General features: G+C 44.4%; 1 protein-coding gene across 7 annotated transcripts in view; it reads right to left on the bottom strand.

Annotated features, from left to right (window-relative positions):
* MCU (mitochondrial calcium uniporter) overlaps positions 1 to 27,100 on the bottom strand; it is a 449,047-nt gene that overhangs the window by 37,308 nt on the left and 384,639 nt on the right. For all 7 annotated transcript variants that reach the window (XM_033940609.1, XM_033940608.1, XM_033940612.1 and 4 more), the window contains 2 exons: positions 12,890 to 12,925; positions 8,003 to 8,044 (listed from right to left, as the gene is read on the bottom strand). In XM_033940609.1, the coding sequence (XP_033796500.1) occupies positions 8,003 to 8,044; positions 12,890 to 12,925 (78 nt within the window). The remainder of the gene's footprint in view (positions 1 to 8,002; positions 8,045 to 12,889; positions 12,926 to 27,100) is intronic.

Genomic DNA, 27,100 nt, shown 5'->3' on the forward strand with positions numbered 1-27,100 from the left:
GGGTGCTCCCGGTCCGGTCCAGTTACCCCCCCCTGCGCCGGGTGTCGCGTCTGGAAACAGCCTGCAGCAAGATCGCGATGCCAGAGATCTTTGCCTGCTTCGACTGTTTCCTCCGCCACGGTCCTGCCCCTCCTCTGATGTCAGAGGAGGGGCGGGACCGCGGCGGAGGAAACAGCCGAAGCAGGCAAAAATCTCTGGCATCGCGCGATCTTGTTGCAGGCTGTTTCCCCAGGGCAGTAGCGTACCAAGGGGGACGAGGGGGAGGTCCATCCCGGGTGCCGCCTTAGGGGGGGGTGCACAGCTGGCCCGGTCCCTATCGCGCTCCTACCCTCCCAGCGAAAGCAGCATCGGCGCCATTATCGAAAAAGGTAATGGCGCCAGGCCTTGGAGCACCAAGGCAGACCGCTTCTCCCCCCTCCCAGCCGAAACCCCGCTGACCATCCTATCTCTCTCCCCCCCCCCCCCAAGTGAACCTTTCTGACCCTCCCAGCGAAAGCAGCAAACCTCCCTCCAGTAGCGTCGGCTTTATCCTCCCTCTGCCGCATCACTGATGACGTCATCAGTAACGCGGCAGAGGAAGGAGAAAGCCGCGAAGGAGGTTTGCTGCTCTCGCTGGGAAGGTCGGAAAGGTTCACGGGGGGGGGAGATAGGAGGGTCAGCGGGGGTTCGGCTGGGAGGGGGGAGAAGCGGACTGCCTCGGTGCTCCATTACCTTCTTCGGGCAGCAGCAGCGTTTACAATTCGCTGCTGTTGCCGGCTTCAGGCCTTGTTCTCTGCCGGGTCCTGCCTACTTCCAGTTTTCATGAAGACAGGACCCGACAGAGAGGAAGGCCTGAAGCGGGCAACATCAGTGAATTGTGAATGCTGCTGCTGCCCGATGAAGTTCAGGACATCGGGGAAGGAGCAGGGAGAAATCGGCTGCTGGCTTGGGGGTGAGGGTAGGGAAAGAATCGTGGAAGTGGAGAAATCGGCACGATGGCTTTGTGCAGGCTAGGGGGAGAGAGAAAGAAAGGAAAAAATAAAGAGGGGGGGGAAAGGGGGAGAGAGAAAGAAAGGCAGAAAGAAAGAGGGGGACCAAGGGGAGAGAAAGAAAGGCAGAAATAAAGAGGGGGACCAAGGGGAGAGAAAGAAAGGCAGAAATAAAGAGGGGGTCAAGGGGGAGAGAAAGAAAGGCAGAAAGAAAGAGGAGGGCCAGGGGGAGAGAGAAAGAAAGGCAGAAAGAAAGAGGGGGACCAAGGGGAGAGAAAGAAAGGCAGAAATAAAGAGGGGGGTCAAGGGGGAGAGAGAAAGAAGAAGGATCAGAAGAAGGACCAGAGACTCATGAAATCACCAGACAAAAAAGTAGGAAAAATGATTTTATTTTCAACTTAGTGATCAAAATGTGTCCGTTTTGAAAATTTATATCTGCTGTCTATATTTTGCACTATGGCCCCCTTTTACTAAACCGCAATAGAGTTTTTTAGCGCAGGGAGCCTATGAGCGTCGAGAGCAGCGTGGGGCATTCAGCGCAGCTCCCTACGCTAAAAACCGCTATCGCAGTTTAGTAAAAAGGGAGGGGGAATATTTGTCTATTTTTGTATAGTTGTTACTGAGGTGACATTGCATAAAGTCATCTGCCTTGACCTCTTTGAAAACCCGCGGAATATAAATGATAATTAACATTTTCTCTGCGTACAGCGTGCTTTGTGTTTTTAAAATTTTATTGTTGGTAGATCATTTTGACTTGGCCACAAAGGTAAGGGGGAGGGAGGGAGGGGAACTGCTGAAAGACATCTAATAATCCTTGCAGGCTTGACTGCAGGGAATTATTTTTGTAAAATCATGTTTTGTTATGTGACTGGCATTATCTAGACTTTAATTTCTATGAATGAATAGAATGAAAATGATATAAAATTACTTGCTTGTTTTTATGTGCGTGCGCTGAAGGAAAGTGGAGAGAGAGTGGGCTGAGGATGCTGAAGGGAAATGGGGAAGAGAGTGGGGAGAAGACGCTGATTTATAAATTGACAATTGTACAGAATATTGTTTCTTTTTATACTTTAATATAAACAATTCAAGGCTTGTGTGGATGGAATCAGGTGGTTTGCGGGGATGGGGACCGAGCTTACGGGGATTAGTCCAATAAAATTGTATTTTTTTATATCTCATTATTTGTTTTATTTTTATTTGTTAATTTATAAAGTGGTGATTGTTATGTATCAGTTTTTTCAAATTTACATCTACTGTCTTTATATTTTGCACTGTATTAGAGGACATGTGTTACTGTTTTTTGTGGTGTTGCATTGTATCCAGGGTCTGGTTTCTTGGCGGATCAGTTTAACTTTTGTCTACATATTTCTATTTTTAGTTTGTGATTATTCCATTTTGGGCGAGGGTGTATCTCTGTTCTGTGTGTATGAAAAAGACATAGTTTTCAGTTGGCATTGACTACAGGACCAATTGACTATGCGGGATCTGGCTTGTTTAGTTTTACAATGTATGTGTTGGTGTTCTAGTGCTCACTGCAGTGTTTAAGATGCAGCCTTTTCCTAGGTACACTCTTGTGGTGCGATATGTAGATTGGTACTAAAAATCATATTTTTCATATAGATGGGGGGGGTGTCAAAAAATGATGGGCCCTGGGTGCCACATACCCTAAGTACGCCACTGCCTGCAACTACTCCATATGTACTTCTAATGTCATGACAATTTAGACATAATTTATGTTTTGTTATGTTTGGAATAATGGTTACATATATGAGGTTCAATAAAAGAAAATTTTCACTGCCTGTTTCTATTCTGACCATTTATTCCATTTCATGGTTATTGCAAAAAAAAAAAAAAAAAAATTTTTACATGGCGGGGGGGGTGTCAAAAAATGATGGGCCCCGGGTGCCACATACCCTAGGTACGCCACTGCATCAGGATCTGTCCTTTGACTGTTCATCTAACAACAGTCAGCTGACGTTTTTGCCTTTCTGTCTGCAAAGGCTAAGAGCAACCTTCTCTTAACTGGAATAGCAAATGAGCAAAAGAGAAAGTGGGAGAAATATTGCTAGAAATCACTGTGCTCTTCTGTCAGGAACCTCAAGTCAGCAAGATCGCTTTACAAAGTGAACAGTTTAAGCATGTGTCTGCAGATTTGGGATTAATTGTTTGTGCTCTGTACTAGAGGTCTGCATGGGAACGGGGATCGCGAAAATCCCGCGGGGATCCCCCTAGGTAAACGGGACTCCCACGGGGACCCCTCCCAGGCCCACAGGACTCCCACAGGGATGGACCCAGAGTTCCTATTCTGAGGCCTACCTAATTTCTGGTCCGGGTCTGGCGCCGAACTGAGCTCCCAAGTCTCGACGAATCAGCAGCAACAGTCTCTGTCACGTAGGCAGTGATCTCAGCACGTAGGCACACAGACTCTGTGTGCCTACGTGCTGAGATCACTGCCTACGTGACAGAGACTGTTGCTGATTCATGGGGAGGTGTCACGTGCAAGCTAGAGCGGGCGGACAGAGTCTTCCTCCTCCCCCCCCCTCTCTGGATCTGTGCCTCAGAGCTGAGCGGGGATCGGTGGACACCGAGGGCTGCTGAGCTGAAACTGCAAAAACCAAGTGAAGAGCTGCAACCCAGGATCTTGGAGTGCACCAAGCGAGGATGAAAACTGCTCTGTCGATACCAGAATGATCCACCTTTCTAAAGCCCCGTGAGCTTGGATGGTCTGCTCTGTCTACCAAAACTTGCCATTTCTTTCCCTCACTCTGGCTCTCTTATTCCACTTCTTATTTACTAGTCTGTCACTAATTCTATCATCTTTCTCTCCCATCATTCAGCATTTCCCCCTCTCTGCTCCCCTTCTTATCCAGCATTTGTCCTTTCTCTCCAGCATCTCCATTTCCATCCAGCATCTGCCTTCTCTCTCCTTTCCATCCAACATCTGCCCCTCCCCCTTTCCATCCAGCATCAGACCTTCTCTCCTGCTTCTGCCCAGCATCTGATCTTTCTCCTCTCTTCCCCCTCTGTCACTCTTTTTTTGCTTGAATGTAATAAGCACAAACTATCACCGTCTTTTGTCTTATTAGGCAGCATCTTGGGACAAAGACTTAAATCTCTTAATTATGACTTCCGGCACTTACCTAGATTTCAGGAGGCATTTGAAAACACATCTGGAAACTAAGTTACTCTATTCAATTGTAATAACTTTCTCTTTTGTAAACCGCATGGAGCTTCACAGTCCTGCGGTATATAAGCAGAATGTGTGTTATGTTATATATATGAGGGATGTACCAAACATAATGCAAAAGTGGGCATAACTTTTTTATTAACTGACATAGGTTGCTCCAATTGTACAGCTTGGTAGAGTAACTCTTCCTCTATACAGATGTTTCAGAATCTTTTTCTTCACTGCAGATGAATAATAGATTCCAAGCTGAAACATGCCATCATTGAGTTCTTGATGAAGGACAGGTTCAGGCTGTCTGACATCCACAGAAGGCTACAGAATCTTTATGGAGATGACACTATTGACAAGAGCAATGTGCACAGATGTATGAAGAATTTTAAAGAAGGGGAAACCAACAATGAGGATACACCAAGCAGTGGGAGACCATCAACTGTGACCACTGATACGAATCATCAGTGAGTAGACAAATTGATTTGCACGGACAAATGAGTCAAAATCCGTGATCTTGCTGCACCACTGGACTGTGGTCACAATGCCATACCAAAGATGGTGAAGGACTTATGGTATCAGAAAGTGTGTACAAAGTGGATACCTTGTACACACTTGGTACAAGGTATCACCCAATTTGTAACACCCAATTTGAAGGAGAGAAGGGTAGAAGTTTGCTGGAAGCATTTGAAACCAATGAAGATACAATTTTTTCCAATCTGATGACAGGGGATGAAACTTGGGAGAATCTTTATGATCCAGAAATGAAGAATCAGTCCATGGAATAGCATCACACCTCTTCTCCAAGGCCTAAGTTCAATAGCCAGTGATCAGCACAGAAAGTCATGGTGATTGCTTTATGGAATGACAAGGGCGTCATTCTCCTTGATTTTCAGGAACATGGCCATACCATGGCCAGCAAGTGGTACACTGAGACACTTAAGAAGCTTAGAGAAGTCATTAGGCAGAAGAGACCAAACAAGAATTAAAAATGAACCACATTCACTACGAGAATGCACGACTGCATACATCTATGGCAACAAATCAAGTGATCAGCAAATTGGGCTGGTCGGTGGCCCCTATCCACTGTACAACCCAAATTTGGGGCTCTCCAACTTCTACCTGTTTGGTCCAATGAAGGACAATCTTCAGGAAAAAAAATTTGATAACACAGATGAGGTGAAAGTGGCTGTGAAGAAGTGGGTACGACAGTGCATACCTGAATTTTTTCAAAGAGGATTTGAGAGTTGGATTCAATGATGGTGCATATGCATCGCTTGTGATGGAGACTATGTTGAGTAGTACTTTTGTATAGAGGAAGAGTTACTCTACCAACATGTGCAATTTGAATGACCTATGTTAGTTAATAAAAATGTTATGCCCACTTTTGCATTGCTTTTGGTACAACGTGTGTGTGTGTCTATCTGTATCTACAATGGGGTGCTGAAAAGTTCTCAGCCCAACCAACTTCCTAAATCTGACGTTATTTTGTCACTGTAGCTGAAAAGCATGTTATTTAGTTTATTTTATTAGCATCTGCAAATTGGCACTTTGCAAAACTAAAATAACACTTTTCAGCTACAGTGGCAAAATAGCGTCAGATTTAGAAAGTTGGTTGGGCTGAGAACTTTTCAACACCCCATTGTATATCTGCATTATAGATAGATAGAGGTGGATGTAAAAGGGAATCAGATTTTTCTTCTGAAAAAGAAATGAACCAGTCAGTTCCTGATTTCACGTTAATTAGCTAACTTTAGCCAGGTAACTCCAGCCTTCAGTAACTCAAGAAGATTTTAATCCACAGGATCTTCATGATGTACCAGGAAATCTTTCAAAAAGATCCCTAACATAGTACCGGGCAGAGCTTTGGATTCTTGCCCAGAAATAGCTAAGGAAAAAAATTAAATTAAATTGAATCAGGATGGGCAGACTGGATGGACCATTTGGGTCTTTATCTGCCATCATCTACTATGTTATCCCAGATCCCTCCACCTGCATGAGCTCTCGCCATGGTGCTGATTTTCTGCTCGGTTATGTGTGTTCATGTACTTGGAACTTTGTGCTACCTATCTGGAAACTTTTGGTACTGTGGTAAATTGCCTACTTTTCCTCATTCTAGTTAGAGTAGGAGGTGGCTACAACCAGGTAACTTTGTTTTAAGAAAATTAACACTGATTTTCCATGAAGAGTCTGGCTTTCTCAGATCCTCCCTCCCCCACCCCATATACACATTTCACTGTTCTAAAATCTTTATGGTGGCACTCCTCCCAAGAAGATCTTAGCTCCACTAGGTCTCACTATCAAAGTTTTAAAAAAAGACCCTTTGATGGCTACTCCTCCAAAAGGTTCCTAGAGAGTTCTCTAGAATCTCAACTCTTCCATCTTTGCTGCCAATAGGAGGGACATGATCTCCTTCCGGCTAAGACTACAGAGTTATGCAGAATAGCACTTCATTACAACACTATAACTAAATGGCACCATCCTGTTTACTTTTATGGTGATACAGACAAGATGGATATTATGTTCCACTTTCTGGCAAAAGGGGGCCGAGTTCTTCTTTGGGGGGCAGGACACAAGGTGGCTTTGGTAAACTGGGTATAGGTAAGGGTCTTAAGAGACTGGAAGCTTCTTGGGATGTTATTGAATTATACATTACATTACATTACATTAGTGATTTCTATTCTGCCTGTGCCTTGCGGTTCTAGGCGGATTACAAATTATAAGAGATCTGGATATTACCGAGAGAATTGCAAAACAAAGATTATCCAGAGAAATTACATAACAGATTATCTAGAGAAATTACTTAATAGATTATCTAGAGATATTGCATAACCGTGATTCATGTACTTTACATGGTGTGGTAGAGGATTCAATTATAAGAATTACATTTAAGAGAATCACGTGATAACAGGATATAGTGGAGAATATCAGTATATGCGGGTTACAGACGAGAAGTTACCTAACAATGACGTAAGAAGTTTGTTGGATAGTGAGGTAAATGCTTATTTAGGAATCTGAGTATTTTTGGAGGGAAGGGTTCTAGGAGTTGACTAATGTGATATTCAAGAGAGGGAGAGCTTGTGCAAAAGGGGAGGAGACTAGTTAGTAAGGACGTGTTTTTTGAATAGAAATGTTTTGATTTCTTTTCGAAACACTTTGATGTCTGTTGTGTTGATCATTAGTTTGGTGATGGTGGGGTCAATTTTCGCTGCCTGTGTCGCTAGAAGGCTGTCGTATAGTTTCTTACGTCGGGTACCATTATGAGGGGGGAAGGTGAATAGGTTTTGAGTTCTCCTTGATCTGGATGAGTGGTAGTGGTATAGGTGGTTGTTTAGGTAACAGGGGGCAGTTCCATGGGTTACTTTAAATAGAAGACAATAGAACTTGAATTGAGTTCTTGCTTTTATTGGAAGCCAGTGAGAGTCTACATAGGCGGGGGTGATGTGGTCATATTTGCTGAATTATCTGTGGTGCATTGGGGAGCACAGGGAAAGAAAGCTAAAACAAGCTAGGAAATGATCTTATCAGGTGAGAGGTCAATGCATGATGAGGGGGATATATGATGTCTTTTTTCAGAAACCATTGCATGTCTAAAGTATTCACAACTTAAAAGCAGACAAATTTTCAAGCACAATCTAGTTAGGTTATATCTGAAAATTTCCTTAAAAAACTTAGCTGGCTAGATTTTGCATGGTTGAGGGCTCATTGGTCTTGGGGGGGAAAAAAAATCCCTCTGTGCTTAAAAATCAAGTTTATTTGCTCTTGTACTTTATCAAGCACCCTATTGAAAATGTTTCCTTTTAGAATTAAATTAATTGAGATACATGAGTGAAGCCTTATTATAAAGTATTATACTTACGTTCACTTTGCATCTCAACTGCTCCTCTTGGAGATGTTGGACCTGTACAGATAAGCAACCAGTTTAATAATAAAGAATAATTTTATTCAGTCACAAATTTTCAATTTCTGCTGTCATTTAATTTCGGGTCATCTTAAAAAAATTCTGCGTAGATTTAATTCACCAAAATTCAGGTCTTGGAAAAAGTTTCACCTTATTTAATTATAAATAGTCTCACCCTATAGAGAGAGAGTTTGAGGCTCTGCATATTTTGAAAGTTCCTTATACATTTCTTATCATTTTATAGCTTGGGCTGATTTGATAGGCATTAAGGCCCTGATTCTGTAAAAGACACCTAAAATTAGGTGCCTAAATTGATGTGCCTAGCCGATCTAAGTGCCTAACTTAATTTTCTTAATTCACTTAATCAGCACTGATAATTGAAAGCACCAAAAAACCCAAAAATCCTTATAAATAATTTAGTCAGTAGGTGCTTAACTCAGTAAGCACTTACCACTTCGAGGTAGGCCTCTGTATTGAGGCACCTACCAGCAAGTAGGCAGGGTTAGGGGCATATTTGGGTGCATTTTGGGTGTAGTTTGACTTAGGCACCTGTAGGCACTTACCTTAGGCACACTCATTTAGGCCAAGAAAACTGTGGCCTATATGATCCAATGCCTATCAGTTCCTACCAACAAGTAGGTATGGTTAATGGATTTGGGGCAGATTTTGAGTATGGTTTGACTTAGGTACCATTTATGCCAAGAAAATCCTGGCCTAAATGGCAGTGCATCTAAGGATTCAATGCCTACCAGCGTCTAAGACCACTTAGGCACTGCTAGGCATGATTCTATAAATGGTGTCTAGTGAATGATTGACAATCACACTTAACAGTACCTACAAGTTAGGCTTTATTTATAGAATCCTTTTCTGTCATCCAATGGAAAGCTTATATAACCAAGAGGTTCAACATGAGGCCCATGGGCCAAAATGCAGCCTTGCTTGACCTCAAGATGCAGCCCATTTGATATTCTACCTCTAGAATCCTATTTTTACTCTGGTAGCTGGGTACTATCTGGGGTGGGTTACATTTAGTAAAATTTAACAGGGATGTCTGTGCCAGAACCAGTTTGTGTTGAGAGACCATTGCCACCAACAATCCACCCATTCCATGCTTTTTTTTTTATTGTTCAATATGTCAGTCCAGGCTAGAATTTGAGCTCTAAACCAAAAGTGTTTAAAACTTGGAGGGTCCAATATTCATCCAGCAGCGATCAATATTTTGTTGACTGCTGCTGGCATTATCCTAGGAAATTCAATGCCAAGCCATGCCCAGGCTCTGCAACAGAGCTAGCAAAAACATAACCGATTAAGTGTGATATTTAGCATTTAACCAGCATTTGGCAAACCACATAAACATAGGACTGTCTTTTATGCAGTCCTATTTATGCAGTTACCTTGCCCAGTTAAGTGCTGGATACTGGCACTTAACCAGCCAAATACCAACTCTGCCCCCAAAATAGCATGCTTTGCATTGGGCACTAACTGGGCATTTTATACTTTAAAAAAAAGATAGGGCAACTCGAAAGCAACTATATTATAGCACAGAAGGGAAAAAAAGTTTAAGATTCCAACACTTACAGACTCATATCAGCTCTGTAAGAGCTCTTTGTTTTTGGAGTCTCCTAAGAAAGTCTCGATTATAGTGTCATCTCATGGGTCATCCATAGAAGAGAACTCTGATGTAAGTCTTCTTATAGTCTTTGTTCCCTCCTTCTTCTCAGGTTTGGATCTCCTGTTCCTTCTCCAACCTCTCTTCTGCCTTTCCTTTATCCTCCTCTGCAGGGATGTGGTGGTGAGTTGGTTGCCTGTTCCAGCTTGTTACCAAGGCTAGAGAAGACTTACACTGTGCGGACACTTTCATTCAAATAATTTAAAACTGAACTGAAAACTTGGCTTTAGATTTGCATCAGTTCCTGATCTCCATTCTGCTACCTACTCTAGGATCTGTTTCCCCCTGTCCCCTTCACTTTTCATCTTATCCTGAATAAAATAAAGGTACCTTCCCTTTCTTTTCTGGACTTTTAGTTATGTTTGGTCTTGAATGAATGTTGCTTTCCCATCATAATGTTGTAGGTTCCTTTTCTTCTTTCATGATTTTAGGACTGTAAGCTGCTTTGATCTGCGAGTTAGTAAAACTGGTATAGCAAACCCAAAATAAACTATAAACTACTATCCACTCCTTGCATCTCCAGGTGCAGTGGCTGTTAGCCAAGAACCCTCTTCCCTTACGTGTATTGTATAGTGACAAAGAAGTAGTAGCCAAAGACAAAGAAATTCAGGCTGGGCTGGGTTTTTATATCAGCAGAATTTCCCTCCAAGAGGTGTTCTCTCCTACCACTATCTCACTGGGCAGGACAGCCCTCTTCTTGTTCCAAAAGCAGTGGAGGTATTTACATGTCAAAGTCTAACTTTAGTACAGCTTGTAGAGATATCTGCAACTTACAGAACTCTAGAAGTCTCTACACCTAACTGAGCATGTATAAGGGCTCTTTTACTAAGCTGCGCTCAGATGTCATGTGGAGTCAGAGAGTAGGCATGATCTCCACCAAACATGTGCACTAATGACCGGATTCTGAAAAAACTCACTGAAGATTAGGCACTAGCAGGCTCCTAGATCATGCCTACTGGTGCCTAACTTAAGTGTTTTAATTGGTTGTAAGTGGTGCAATAATTAGTCACGCTGTTAAAAACCAATTAAAATTTTGTTTTAAAAACATTAGGCAACCTCCGGGATCGGCACCTGGGTCCTACTGATGCCAAAGCCCAGAGGTGGGCATGTTTAGGGGTGGTGCTGGACTTTGGCGTCATTGGACATTACTGGTCATGGTTCTGCAAGGACCCTAGGCGCTGGAAATGTAGGCCTGTAAAACCCTGGCCTACATTTCCGGCGCCTAGGGTCCTTGCTAGCCACAATTCTGTAAGCGACACCTGTCCATGATTGATACACAGCAGGCGACCATTTTCTAGGTCTCTGCCATGGCATTGCTTACAGAATCAGCCCCTAACTGATTAGTGTGTGGTTAGCACATAAGCCCTTACTGCCTACAAAATAGATGGCAGTAAGGGCTCTCATGCTAATAGCCACATGCTAATGGGAAAATTAGTGCATGGCCATTAATAGGTAAAATAGAAAATGTGGCCATTTTACTGAGGCTACTAAAAGTGGCCTCAGTGCCTAGGAAAGATTCATGCTAGAGAAGCACTGGCCACTTTTTAGCACTGCGTAGTAAAAAGGGACCCATAATTTTGAAACATTGGAGAGTTAGTTGGAAGATATGAAGTCACTTTCAGAAGAGATGTAGAGATAATTATGCTATCTACAAGGTCTGACAATTAAGTTTGCAAACTCATCCTAGAAAAAGTGCTACATACATCATTGCTGAATATCACTAAGATCACTTATGAAGTACTCCCTTTGGGAAGTTATGCGCAGATGCCAGTGCCTAGTCCACCCTTTAAAGCAATTTTGGAACTCTTTTTCTGGAATGCCCATCAAAGCTGTCATTGTATTACCCTTGATATCCTGAATGTCATCAAAATGTCTTCCATTTAATATTTCCTTTATCTTCAGGTAAAGAAAAAAGTCATTGGGGGCCAGATCAGGTGAGTAGGGAGGATGTTCAAATATATTTATATGTTTTCTAGCTAAAAACTCTCTCACAGACAGTGTTGTGTGAGCTGGTACACTGTTGTAATGCAAGAACCATGAGTTGTTGGTGAAAAGTTCAGGTCAATTTTGTCTAACTTTTTCACGCAGCCTTTTCAGCACTCCCAATAGTAAATTTGGCTGTTTGTCCAGTTGGTACAAATTCATAACGAACAATCCCTCAGATATCAAAAAGGTTAGCAATATCGTTTTTGACTCTTGATTTGAACTGTCAGAACCTTTATGGTTATGGAGAATTGGCTGGCTTCCATTGTGCACTTTGATGCTTTGTTTCAGGGTCATATTAGTACACCTGTTTTCATCACTAATGATAACATGACCCAAAACATCATCTTGCGTCTCCTATGATCTTGGCAAACTTCAACTCTCCTTTGCTTTTGCTCATTGGTGAGCTCCTTTGGGATCATTTTTGCACACACATTTCTCATGCCAAGATTTTCAATTAAGATTTTCCTGTTTCTCTATGTTTTTCAGTCAGCCAATGATTTTGACGCGCAATTTAACAAAGTTTTGCAATGTTTTCATCAGTTCTGGTCGTTACTGGTTGCCCTGACCTTTCTTCATCAGTGACATTTTCTCTCCCCTCAGAAAAATGTTTAATCCATTTGTACACTGCTGTTTTCTTCATGGCATTATCCCAATAAACTTGAATTAACATGTCCTTGATTTCACTTTCACTCTTGCCAAGTTTAACAAAAAATTTAATGTTTGTTTGTTGCTCTAATTCAAGCTCCGACATTCTTGTGATGGCACACAAAAACACGCAACAACAATAATGAATGCCACTCAGCAAGATACTGCCACACATCGACACGAGACACTGATATACCAAGATTATGAAATCTTACAGCGTTGTTTGTACAGTGCTGCCAGCATAAGCGCACAGAGGCAAGTTCACAAACTTAATTATCAGACCTTGCAGCTTGTACATACTGTACATGGATCTCTGATTATATAGCCCTCTATAAAAAGTTTTCCAGGTCACAGATTTGGTTGAATTGAGCCTGTAGATGTAATGCAGGACACAAGAGTAGGAAAGCTCACTATAATTTTCATTATTAATGGATGTCCAGTACTGAAAGCCAAATTAGAAAGAGGCTTATGTGTGCACACTTAGCATAGATTACATATGAACTAATGAAAAAGTTCATTTTGCACAAAACAGAGAAAAAAATTACCTGAAGCAAAAGATTACGATTTTCTTCCTCCAAACTCTGAAGAAAATGAAACAGAGATTATGTTTTAGTAAGCCATAAATAATAAAAAAAAAAACCTGCAAAGAAACCAAAGAGAGAATCAAAAGGTAAGATCCAATACCGTGCACCCCCCCAAAAAAAATTGAAGCATAATGATTTAAATCAGGGGTGTCCATCCTTTTGGCTTCCCTGGGCCGCATTGGCCAAAAAAATTGTTTCTGAGGCCGCACAAACGTGCAAACGCTGCAGCAAGACAGAGGAGGGAGCCAGCAAGACGGTAAACACCCAGGGGCAGCAGAGGAAAACACTGCATCGCTCTCGACCAGGGCCGCACAAAATACTTCACTGGGCCGCAGGTTGGACACCCTGATTTAAATGGTACAAGAAAGGACCCAGGAGTTAAATAGATTCGGAGACAAACTGCAAAAGCGGTTTACTTCAGGATCCAGCTCATTGAAAAGAGTCAGGGCTCCCACTTTTCCATAGTTTGAGAATGCAGTTTGAAGGAGCAATGAGTCTCTTGTGCCTCCCCGCTCTCTCCAGTCACAGTGTGGATTCCCTCATTATACCTTTCTGAAAACACCATCGAGAGCCCAGCCATGCCAGGGATCAAGGAGGTAGGGTGGCCACTGATGGATCCAACTCCCATCCCCCCCCCCCACCCAAACATAGGATATTCCCTTGATAAAAGTCATACCAAACTTCATCAAATCTAAAAGCCAACTTTCTTCTAGTTCTCCTTCCCTCTGGCAGTCAGATGAACAGCAGCAGCAGCAGCAGCGTGGTACACTGTAAGCCCAAAATCTCACTCTCTGCAAGTATGCCCCCTCCCCCTCTCATCCATTCCTATTATGAAGAAAGGCCGCATCAAGAAGGGAAGAGCAGTATAGAAGTTAGGGAATGCGTGTACTTACAGGTTAATTCTATAAATTAGGTGCTAAGAATTACACTCCACTTGTGTGCATAAATGATTAGAATAATATTAGCATAAACAAATGAAAATCTGCCTATGCGGGACTCTATAAATGTGCACATATCTTACCTAGCACATATTTGACAGATAGATCTATATATACATGGAATAGTCTGGGTGGATCATGATGTGACTCCTACTTACATGCATATCTCTGGCATTTAAATGCTCTCACCATTATTTATATACACATAGAGGGGCATAATCAATCTAAGTCTGATTCGGATTTCTCAGTACCCAAAGTCGGCACTGAGAAAATGTCCAAAGGCAAATCACTATACATCCAAATTTTTTTTTTCCCGAAAATCATCTATCTGGACATTGTCATGGGCAGGACAGCGCTGCACCACCTGTAACGCCCGTGTGCCCTAAGTTGACCCAGAAAGGGACCTATATTTCTTTCCCAGATGGTGCCAGGGCATCCCAGACCCACAAGAATGACAAGGATGTGGGTAAAAGTAAAAACTTTCACATTAACAGGAAAGAGGTTAGGTGTCAGACCGGACCTTGGGTTGCAGTTTCCCAGGGGAAGGAAAACAGAGCAACACCAAGATCCCTGGAGGTTAATGACTATACTAAATACCCAGAAGAAGCACCTGTGAGGAAAAGCAAGCCTTATCAGGGTGTGCCCCGCTATACAAAGGGGAGTGAAAGGAGAGTGGAAAGAGAGAAGAGAGAAGAACCCAAACCCAGACCCGCTGGCTTTCCAGAGGAAGGACTGGGAGGAAAGCTCCAGCCTTCAGGAGAAAGCAGACATAGAAATGTTGGATGCTTACACTTTTTTGTTCAATTAGCTTTAGAATCTGACAGGGATTGGTTTCTGAAGATATTTTTTAAATTTAAAGATAAAGAGTTTATGAATTACAAGATCAGAATGTACCCAGATCTATCTAGAGTGACCCAAAATAAGAGGAAACAATTTTTGATTTTATGTCCTCAGGTTCTAAAATTGGGGGCAACATTTGTGCTTAGATTTCTTTGTAAATGTTTAGTTAATTTTCAGGGAACTAGATAGATATGTATTTTTTTGAGTCTTCACAATTGTCAAGATTTATTTCAGGTAAAGATGTGATTACTGCTAGTAACTCTGTTAACTTACAAGAAGGCTCATAATATAATGGCTTAGGTGATATTCAGGTTCACTTGACTGTTTTCCTAATAATGATTTAATAACTACGAATATTCTGATTATTTTAAAGCGCTCTCCTTTATATTGTGAACTAATTAACAGTACAAAAGGGGAAAATTCCTATTCTTCTAGTATTTGTTTTGATGTTTGTTTTATTTGTAACTTTAATATGAATGATTTTGGTGATCATGAAACTGGAAACATTAATAAAAAAATTAAAAAAAAAAAAAAATGTTGGATGCTGCTGAGAGTAATGGGGAGTCCTCATTAGAACAACTCCAGCCCATGGAAGTCACTCCTGAATGGGCAAGTAATCCCCAGAGTGGGCTTGGAGAGGAAGTAGCTATGGAGGTACTAATAGCCAAGCAAAAATGTTGGAAACTATTTTCTTTCAACTTTAAAAGTGAACTGTTTGTGTAATGTGAAGACTTGCTGTGGCTGTTACCTAGAGTAGGGGAGGGGATTAAAACATGGATATCTCTCTGCAGTAGGCTGAGGGGAAATTCTAGTGCCCTGCACAAACCCTAAGAAAGACTGAAGCCAAGCCAGTCCCGTTCTGGAAAGCGAGAGAGTTGTAAAATCTTGCTTTCAGCAGAGAGGAAGGGGAGAGACCTCTGCTAAAGCTGTTCCAGTTTGCCCTAGAGACAAGGATTTTTTTTTTCCACAAACTGTTAGCATTGCAAAGTGATTATTTTGTCCTGTTTGAAGTTGAAGTGGAATATTTTGAACTGTAAAGGATTACAGGCATTCTCCACAGCACTGTTTGTGGTCCAGTTCAGGTTTTTTTTTGGCAAGAAAAATAAAGAAATTGCTGAATTTAAGCCTTAGACCGTTCTGACTATTATTTGAAGGCTCATGGGAATTAGAAATCACGTGTCCGTCCAGCCGTCCAGAGGAGTGCGCAACAGCTGGCGGCACAACATCCAGGCGGTTGATAATCCAGACCGCCAGTATATCTATCTTTATAACACATTTTCGACCAAAAATTCATCCATGTCTCAAACGTCCAGAACAAGATTATTTGGAGGTGGGAGGAGCCAGCATTATGATGGACTGGCCACCCAGACATGGCAACAGAGCAGTGGAACACCTTACAGGGCACTGCTGTGAATTTCACAAAAAGGGCATCACATAAACATCTCACCAGAACTCCCTTAGAGGTTATGATGAGCCCCTCAAAACACCCCCCAAAACCCACTATACCCAACTGTCTACAACCCCAATAGCCCTTATGACTGCAGGTGGCACCTATATGGCATTAGAGCAGGGTTTTGGTGGCCTTACATTTTCAATCAAAAGAACATAAGAAGTTGCCTCCGCTGGGTCAGGCCAGAGGTCCATCGCGCCCAGCAGCCCGCTCCCGTGGCGGCGGCCCATCAGGTCCATGACCTGTAAAGTGATCCTTTATCTTAAACCCTTCATTCCCCTTTTTCCTTCTATCTATTAACCTTTCATAGTCCTATCTCTACCCCTATCTGTATCCCTCAATCCCCGAATCCTTCAGGAATTTATCCAATCCCTCTTTGAAACCCCGTAATGTACTCTGTCCTATCACAACCTCCGGAAGCGTATTCCAGGTGTCCACCACTCTCTGAGTGAAAAAGAATTTCCTAGCATTGGTTCTGAACCTGTCCCCTTTCAATTTCTCCGAGTGCCTCCTTGTTCTTGTGGTTCCCAATAGGATGAAGACTCTGTCCCTCTCTACCTTCTCTATGCCTTTCATGATCTTGTATGTCTCTATCATGTCTCCTCTGAGTCTCCGCTTCTCCAGGGAGAAGAGCCCCAGCCTTTCTAACCTGTCTGCATATGAAAGGTTTTCCATACCTTTTATCATTCTTGTCGCTCTTCTCTGAACCCTCTCAATTATCGCTATGTCCTTCTTTAGGTACAGTGACCAATATTAGACACAGTACTCCAGATGCGGGCGCACCATCGCACGATACAGAGGCATGATGACTTCCTTCGTTCTGGTTGTGATACCCTTCTTAATAATACCCAACATTGTTTGCTTTCTTTGAGGCTGCTGTGCATTGTGCAGTTGACTTCATTGTTGTATCCACCAGCACACCCAAGTCTTTTTCAAGGTTACTTTCCCCTAGTACTAATCCCCCCAATCTTGTAGCTGAACATCGGGTTCTTTTTCCTTATATGCATGACCTTGCATTTCTCTACATTAAAGTTCATCTGCCATTTATTCGCCCACTCCTCCAGTTTGTTCAGGTCCCTTTGTAGGTCTTCACATTCCTCCATGGTTCTAACCCTGCTACAGAGTTTAGTGTCATCCGCAAATTTTATAACTTCACACTTCGTCCCTGTTTCTAGGTCATTTATAAATACACTAGTCTTTAAGCCCGTTACATTAACGGGTGCTAGAGTAGATGACTGTCTGTCTGGGTATTTTTTTTCTGTCTCTCTCTCCTTGCATGCTGCCTGTCTGTCATTTTTTCTGTCTCCTGTGCCTCCTTCCTATGTCCTTAGTGCCCCTTCCTATGTCCATAGTGCCCCCAGTGCCCCTTTCTATGTCCTTAGTGCCCCCTGAGCCTCCTTCCTCCCCCCTCCAATGCCAGCCTGCCTTCCATTGAAACTCCCCACCCCCTCCGTTGCCTCCCATCCCCCTTCCATTGAGAACCCCCCATGCCAGCCTGCCTGCCTCCCATCCCCCTGAGCAGCATATTTCCATGGAAACCACCCCCCCGATGCCATCCTGCGTGCCTGCCTTCCATTGAACCCCCCACCCCCTCTCCAATGCCAGCCTGCCTGCCTCCCATCCCCCTTCCACTGAAATCCCCCCTGATGGCAGTCTGCCTGCCTGCCTCCCATCCACCTGAGCAGCATGTTTCCATGGAACCCCCCCGATGCCATCCTGCCTGTCTGCCTTCCATTGAACCCCCACCCCCCCTCCGATGCCAGCTTGCCTGCCTCCCATTCCCCTTCCACTGAACCCCCCCCCAATGCCTGTCTGCCTCCCATCCACCTGAGCAGCATGTTTTCATGGAACCCCCCCATGCCATCCTGCCTTCCATTGAACCCCCCACCCCTCCTCCGATGCCAGCCTGCCTGCCTCCCATTCCCCTTCCACTGAACCCCCCCGATGCCTGCCTGCCTCCCATCCCCCTGAGCAGCATGTTTTTAACCCCCCCTGCGCCGATCCTAGGAATACCACTAACATGTCGTGACTTCCCCCCCTCCCCCGCCGACCTTACCCGGCACAACAGAAACCCCCGTTGCTACACAGCTGACATACCCGGCAGGAGGAGCAGCGTCCCAGGCACACTAAACGCTGCTTCGGGTCTTCTACTGGCCTAGTTTCCTCTGCTGCTTCCCTGATGTGGCAGTAGAGGAGGTGGGAGAGATGCATCCTGGATCTCTCTCTCTTTCCCCATTCCCTTTGCAGCAAGGGAGGGAATGAGAGAAAGATAGATGGACAGTGAGAGAGAGGGGGAAACATGTTGCCAATGGGGGTAGAGGATAGAGGAAGAAAAATTGGACTCATGGAGGGACAGAGAGATGTTGGTTGGGGAAGGGAATGAAGTCCGAAGGAGAAGAAGCGTGCAGGAGGTAGAAAGAAAGAAATGTTGGATGCACAGTCAGAAAGAAGTGCAACCAGAGACTAATATAATCACCAAAGGTAGGGAAAATGATTTTATATTCAATTTATTGATCGAAATGCATCAGTTTTGAGAATTTATATCTACTGCTATATTATATTTGTCTATTTTTTTTGTAGCTGTTCCTGAGGTTACATTGCATATTTTAAAGTCATCTGCCTTGACCTCTTTGAAAAAAAATGAATATAAATGATAGTTAACATCTTCTCTGCATAGTGTGCTTTGTGTTTTTAAATTTTGTGGTTTTTACCATTATGTATTGTCAATAAGATTATATTGCGTGTATATGAAAAATTAATGAAAGAAATTAAATAGTACTATTATTATGGGGGTGGGGTCAGGGGCATAGCTTGGGTGGGTCTGGGGCAGAGCTTGGGCAGGGGTAATCAGATGATAATTGTTAGACTTAAGGGGTACTTGGCTTCAAGAAGTTGAGAAACACTGTTTTAATGCATCCAGTGGATATCTGCTCAGTCAGAGCACCCTTTTGTACACTGAATATGCATGAAACAGGTCTAAATAAGGACATCGTTTATAGACTTGGATGTTTCTTCTCCTTTGGAAATCACTCTTGGATGTCCAGATTTCAGGCCCTCCCTAATCCCACCCAAAACACACCCACAACATGATCCCTTACTATGTGGTTAAATTGCAGTGTTGGCGATCCCTCTTCCACCTTTGGAAAATCAGTACTTGAATGTTTCAAGCACATGATGTCCATTTATATCCTTTGACACATCCATATGCTTCATAAATAAGCATCATAGGCACCTATATCTCTATGAAATACTAGCACAAAACCTTGCAGAGATTGCTCCTACTGTCGATGGAAGGCACAGATATTATGCCTGCTTGAGAGGTGGAGTAAAGAATGACACAGTGATTGTTACCCGCGGCTAGCTGCGGATAACCCACCGAAACGGTGGGAGAAAAAGTCATCATCACCACAGGTACAGGAACAAGGCCATTCACTGCCCCATGGAGTGGTGAATAGCCTTGTCTTCACAGTTAAGGTCGGGAACGTGCGCAGTCACTGACCGAGCATCTCTCTCCCTCCCTTCCCTCACCGTAGCGATTTTGTGGGGTTTGTTCATCTCCCAGCTGCCCCTGCCGGCTTTCATCAAAACGTGTGTGGCTGCCAAAACTTCTCCGATGCAACCGGAAACAGGAAGCTGCTTCAGAGGAGAAATTTCAGCAGCCACACACGACTTGATGAAAGCCGGCTCGGGCAGCTGAGAAATGAAAAAAGCCCAGAAAGTCGCCATGGTAAGGGGAGGGGAAGGAAGGAAGGGACGGAGATGTCCTCGGATGACTCGGAGATGACTTCGACGATCGGGAGGGAGGATCTCCAGTGATCGGGGGAGGGGGTGGCTACTGGACCACGCACGCTGAAGGGAAGTGGAGAGAGGAACAGACGCTAAAGGGAAATGGAGAAGAGAGAGTGGGCTGAAGATGCTGAAGGAAAATTGGGAAAAGAAGTGGAGAGTGGGGAGAAGACACTGAAGGGAAATGGGGAAGAGAGAGATGCCAGACTATTGGGGGAGTGGAGGGAAGAAGATGGGTACCAGACCAATTGGGAGGGGTGGAGGAAGAGATGGAAGGGATAGAGAAGGCCGATAATGGATGGTATGAATTGAATGAGGAGAAGAGGAGGAAAGCAGAAACCAGACAAAGGCAGAAAAAAAAAATTCTATTTTTCTTTTTTTTTTTTTTGCTTTAGGATAAAGTAGTATATTAGTTGTGTTGATAAACATTTATAAACAACGCCCTGCAAGCTCAACATCTCTTTCTCTAGTTCAGCAGCCAGAACTTTGATTTATAAAATGGCAATTGTACAGAATATTGTTTCTTTTTATACTTTAATAAAATAAGTTCAGTATAAAACTATTTGAGGCTTGTGTGGATGGGATCACATGGTTTGTGGGGACGGGATTGGGACTGAGCTCGCAGTGATGGGATGGTGATGGGGACTGAGCTCGTGGTGACAGGACGGTGATGGGGACCGAGCTCGTGGGGACGGGATGGTGACGTGGACCAAGCTCGCAGGGACGGGACTGTGATGGGGACAAATTTTTTCCAATAAGGACACAAACACCCCCTCTGCAGCACCGGTATTGATTCGTGAAGTGGTATGAGAGCCTGAAGAGCATGGTGGGTCTGGATAGTGCGTATGAGAAGCAGTGAAATTGAAACCCCTGATGCAGCGACCAGAGCGAAACGGAGGGTTCCTTGTCGGGTTCAGTGGCTGCCGGGCCCAGGAGATGAAAGACTGAGAGTATCCTGGATGCCGAAGCAGCTAAGTTGTTGTTTTTTCTTGCTGTGTTCCACGCTAATATCCTGGACTGCATTGCTATAGTGCTTATTTACCTACACTATCACGACTGTGGGCTGTGTGTCCCGATGTGCTATGTAACATCACTCTGCAGGCTAACATAGTGCTTTTTCTATTTTTTCTATATTTTGGAGTACAGGGCCTGTCTGAAAGGTGGAGTTTTTTGCCAGATGAAGCAGAACTGAGGCTTTTTCTCCACCTTTCTTTTTTTCTTCCTACTACATGCTGTGTGATTGGCTTGGGTGTGTGTGATTAAGGCCTGGTAGTGTTGCAGAGGGGGTGTTTGTGTCCTTATGGGGTTCTGATTTAGAGTAATTATTGGAGTTTAACTGACCCTTTCCTGAGTGTATTTATATTAGTGGGACAAATTTTTTCCCCATGTCATTTTCTAAGCTGGAGTGAATGTAAGCATATACCTTACATAGAAATGTGATTCTGCTCTAACTCTTCTCCTGAACTGTATAGCCTTGCCAAAGACACAATGTCCATATAGCAAGACCCACCACCCAATCATTGCATATGTGACATAGTGAAAAGTGATAGTAAAACAACTTTCAAACTAGTGCAATTCCTATACTCATAAAACTATAATCAATGCAGCTTAGCTGAAAAATCCTTGAGGGTCCTGACGTGGATCACATTTCAATTGCCTGTCTCAAGAAACCCAAATTTTACTGCTGAAAACTATTTCCAATGAAAGATGAGATGGTAGGTCTGATCCCAAAATACCATCACAACAACTGTCAATATGCTGCTTATTTGTCTGCCGTGTCAGACTAGGGAAGGCTACTAAAACGGTCAGTGGTCTATGTTATAAGGAATATAGGAACAAACTCAAAGATCTCAAAGTGTATACTTTGGAGGAAAGGCAGGAGATACCTACGTGGCAGAAATATGCATGAGGCCAGTCTCTTTAAAGTGAAAGGAAACTCAAGAGTGAGAGGGCATAGGATGAAGTTAAGAGATGATAGGCTCAGGATTAATTTAAGGAAATACTTTTTTTTTTTTTTTTTTTAAAGAGAGGGTAATAGATGCATGGAATAGTCTCCCAGTAGAGGTGATGGAGACAAAGACTGTGTCTGAATTCAAGAAAGTGTGGGTCAGGCGCATGGGATCTCTTAGGAAGAAGAGGAGATAAGTGGATGTTGCGGATGGGCAGACTGGATGGGCCATTTGGTCTTTATCTGCCATCACATTTCTTTGTTTCTATGATTCCTTAACCAGGACCAAGGGACCAGGAGACAGCAAAGCAATGGCCGCCATCTTCCTTCCAGGAATAAATATGTTACTTGCATCCTAGTTAGCCCTCTTAGATAGGAACCAAGTTTCTACCTTCACTATAATGTGTGTGTGTGTGTATGTGTATATATATATATATATACACACTAGTGTTTAAGCCCGTTACATTAACGGGTGCTAGAATATATATGTCTGTCTGGCTTTCTTTCTTACTTTCTGTGTCTCTCCCTACCCCTGTCTCTCTCTTCCTTTCTTTCTGTCTTTCTCCCTCCTGCTGTCTGTCCTGCTTTCTTTTGGGTTCTCTCTCTGGCACCATGTCTTTCTTTCTGTCTCTCTCCCTGCCTGCTGTCTTTCTGTGTTTCTGTCTTTCATTCTAATGCCCTGCCTGCCTGTCTTTCTGTCTCTCGATGGCCCCCTTCTGTCTCCCCTCCCCCAAAGCAAACCAAAATTGCTCCCAGGCCCCCTTTCCCTCTCCGTCCCCTCCACTTCCCTGTGCAGCAGCAGCAGCAGCAGCATTTCCCTCCCACCCTTCCCTGTGCAGCAGCAGCATTTCCCCCCCCCCCCACACACTACCCTGTGCAGCAGCATCATTTCCCGGCCTTCCCTGTGCAAAAGCAGCATTTCCCCCCCACACACACTTACCTGTGCAGCAGCAGAATTTCCCACCCTTCCCTGTGCAGCAGCAGCATTTCCCGGCCTTCCCTGTGCAGAAGCAGCATTTCTCCCCCCCCCCCCCACTTCCCTGTGCAGCAGCAGCATTTCCCGGCCTTCCCTGTGCAGCAGCAGCAGCATTCCCCCCCCACACACACACACACATACACTTCCCTGTGTAGCAGCAGCATTTCCCGGCCTTCCCTGTGCAAAAGCAGCATTCCCCCCCCCCCCACACACACACACACATACACTTCCCTGTGTAGCAGCAGCATTTCCCGGCCTTCCCTGTACAAAAGCAGCATTCCCCCCCCCACACACACACACACTTACCTGTACAGCAGCAACATTTCCCGGCCTTCCCTGTGCAGAAGCAGCATTTCCCCCCCCACACACACACACTTCCCTGTACAGCAGCAACATTTCACGGCCTTCCCTGTGCAAAAGCAGCATCCCCCCCAACCACACACACACACTTCCTTGTGCAGCAGCAGCAGCAGCATTTCCCGGCAGCAGCGGCATTTCCCCCCCCCCCCCCCCACACACACACACTTCCCTGTGCAGCAGCATCATTTCCCATCCTTCCCTGTGCAGAAGCAGCATTTCCTCCACACACACACGGATGACTTGGAATCACTATGGGTTAAGCTATCCGGAGGTTCTGGAGCAGACATAAAATTAGGTCTGTACTATCGTCCACCTGGACAAACGGAAGAAACCAACCAGGATCTGGAGGCTGAAATGAGGCAAGTATGCAAAAGCGGAAGTGTGGTGGTGATGGGGGACTTCAACTACCCGGGAATAGACTGGAGTATCGGGCACTCAAACTGCATGAGGGAGACCGCATTCCTGGAGGTCACAAGGGACTGTTTTATGGAACAGCTGGTCACAGAACCAACACGGGGGGATGCAACTCTTGACCTAATCTTCAACGGACTAGGGGGACCCGCCAAGGAGGTGGCGGTACTAGCCCCACTAGGAAACAGCGACCACAACACGATCCAGTACAGGCTAGAAATTGGATCTACAAAGGAGAATAGAACTACAACGACAGCACTCAACTTCAAAAAAGGGAATTATGATGCCATGAGGAAAATGGTGGGAAAGAAACTCAACAACACCGCAAGGAAGATGGAGTCTGTAGAAAAAGCCTGGACCCTACTTAAGGACACGGTGCACGAAGCACAGACCCTGTGCGTCCCCAAGTTCAGGAAAGGGTGCAAGAAGAATAGAACTAAAAATCCAGTGTGGATGACAAATGCAGTGAAAAAGGCGATAAATGACAAGAAGGCATCTTTCAAAAAATGGAAAAAGGATCGATCAGAGGACAACCAAAAGGAACATAAAAAACACGAAAAGGAGTGTCACCGAGTGGTTAGGAAAGCAAAAAGAGAATATGAAGAGAGACTGGCGGGGGAAGCAACAAACTTCAAATCATTCTTTAGGTACGTCAAGGGGAAGCAACCGGCAATGGAGGAAGTGGGACCCTTGGATGATGGAGACAGTAAGGGAGTGGTAAAAGAGGAAAAGGAGATAGCTGACAGGTTAAACGAGTTCTTCACGTCAGTCTTCACGAGAGAGGACACAACCAACATTCCGGATCCCGAGGAGATCGTAAAAGGAGATCAGGATGAAAATCTGGTCCAACTAGAAGTGAGCAAAGTGGATGTCCTTAGACAGATAGACAGGCTAAAGAGCGACAAATCGCCAGGTCCGGACGGCATTCACCCAAGGGTACTCAAGGAACTAAGGAACGAAATAGCTGAGCCACTTCAACAAATATGCAACCTATCCTTAAAAACTGGAGAGATTCCGGAAGACTGGAAAATAGCAAATGTCACGCCCATCTTCAAGAAAGGCTCAAGGGGAGACCCAGGAAACTACAGGCCGGTGAGCTTGATCTCGGTCCTGGGAAAGATGATGGAAGCGCTGATTAAAGACTGCATCTGGGAGCACATCGAAAACACTGGGCAGCTAAAGCCGAGCCAGCATGGCTTCTGCAAGGGCAGGTCATGCCTCACTAACTTATTATACTTCTTTGAGGGGGTAAGCAGCCAGGTGGATAAAGGGGAATCTATAGACATCATTTACCTTGACTTCCAAAAAGCCTTTGACAAGGTACCACATGAAAGACTGCTAAGGAAGCTATGGAACCACGGGGTGCAAGGGGAGGTCCATCGATGGATCAAAAATTGGCTTGGGGACAGGAAACAGAGGGTTGGAATAAAAGGCCATTACTCACACTGGCAATGGGTCACAAGCGGAGTTCCGCAGGGGTCGGTGCTGGGACTGCTCCTGTTCAATATATTTATCAACGACCTGGAGGCAGGAACAAAATGTGAGGTTATTAAATTTGCGGATGACACTAAACTATACAGCAGGGTCAAAACCATGGAGAACTGCGAAGACCTCCAAAAAGATCTGACAACGCTGGAAGAGTGGGCCAAAAAGTGGCAAATGAACTTCAACATAGGAAAATGCAAGGTCATGCATGTAGGGAAAAAGAACCCGATGTTCACTTACAAAATGGGGGGATCACCGCTAGGGGTGAGTAACCTTGAAAGAGACCTGGAATTGATAGTAGACACATCATTGAAGGCGTCAGCGCAGTGCGCCACAGCCTCAAGAAAGGCGAACAGAATGTTGGGCATCATTAAGAAGGGTATCACGACCAGGACGAAGGAAGTAATCCTGCCACTGTATCGTGCAATAGTGCGCCCGCACCTGGAGTATTGTGTCCAGTACTGGTCGCCGTACCTCAAGAAGGACATGGCGGTACTTGAGAGTCCAGAGAAGAGCAACTAAGCTAATAAAGGGTATGGAAGACCTCTCATATACTGGCAGACTGAAGAAGTTGGGGCTTTTCTCCCTGGAAAAGCGGAGACTTAGAGGAGACATGATAGAAACCTTCAAGATCATGAAGGGCATAGAAAGAGTGGACAGGGACAGATTTTTCAAATTACGGGGAACCACAAGCACAAGGGGGCACTCGGAGAAATTGAAAGGGGAAAGGTTTAGAACAAACGTTAGGAAGTTCTTTTTCACTCAGAGGGTGGTGGATACATGGAACGCGCTACCGGAGGATGTGATAAGCAGAAGCACACTACAGGGCTTCAAAGAGGGTCTGGACAGGTACCTGGAGGACAAAGGGATTGAGGGGTACAGATAGGAGTAGAGGTAGGTAATAGGGATAGAATTAGAGGATTAGAGGCAGTTACAAAATTAGTCATGGACACTGTTCAGGCAATTAGGCCTGATGGGCCGCCGCGGGAGTGGACCGCTGGGCAGGATGGACCTCTGGTCTGACTCAGCGGAGGCAACTTCTTATGTTCACACACACTTCTCTGTGCAGCAGCAGCAATTCCCGGCCTTCCCTGTGCAGAAGCAGCATTTCCCCCCCACACACATACACTTCCCTGTACAGCAGCAACATTTCCCGCCGCCCCCTTCCCTGCCGCCGCGTTTAAATTCTGAGAAAAGCACTGCACCGCGCTACCGCTGGCTTCGGCATCTTCTATCTACTGCGGCCAACCCTAGCGGAAACAGGAAGTAGTCAGAGAGGGCGGGCCGCAGTGGACAGAAGATGGCGAGGCCAGCGTTAGCGCGGTGCAGCGCTTTTCTCCATTTAAACGCGGGTGAGAAGGAGGAGGCTTTGGCGGTGGTGGTTTTGGCGCTGAGTGAGGGTGGGAGGGGGGAGTCGCCGGCTGTGCTGTTTCTCCACTTTCCCGATTGTCTAGCCGCCACATCCGCACTCCTGCTGGCCACGGACCTACTGATCACAGATCAGGGATCACGGAAGCACGCAGGTAAGTGCGCATGCACGGCTAGCTTTTTATTATATAGGATATATGTATCACACACACTTTCTCTCTTTCTTCTTGTACTGATTATTAACGTACCATGCAATATACCTGTCTGTTTGATAACTTTGTTATTTTATTATTTTGTTCCAATACTTCATGTTAAGTTTGGTTATATATATCTTGCATCTTTGACCCTATATGTCATGTGTGTATGTCCAAGTTAGATTATAAGCTCTTCTTAGCAGGGACTGTTTATTAAATGTCAAAATGTACAGTGTTGCATATGCCTTTCAGTGCTATAGAAGTGATAAATAGTAGTAGTAGCAGCAGCAGCAGCACTGTCTGTTCTTCTTACATACAATTTTATAATCCTGATAATATATGCAAGGATTTCCCCTGACTAGATTTGGTGCACTGTTCTTAAACTGCCTTGAAATCTGACAAGGTGGTATATCAAA

This window comes from Geotrypetes seraphini, chromosome 4, assembly GCF_902459505.1.
Source record: "Geotrypetes seraphini chromosome 4, aGeoSer1.1, whole genome shotgun sequence".
Taxonomy (NCBI): Eukaryota; Metazoa; Chordata; class Amphibia; order Gymnophiona; family Dermophiidae; genus Geotrypetes; species Geotrypetes seraphini.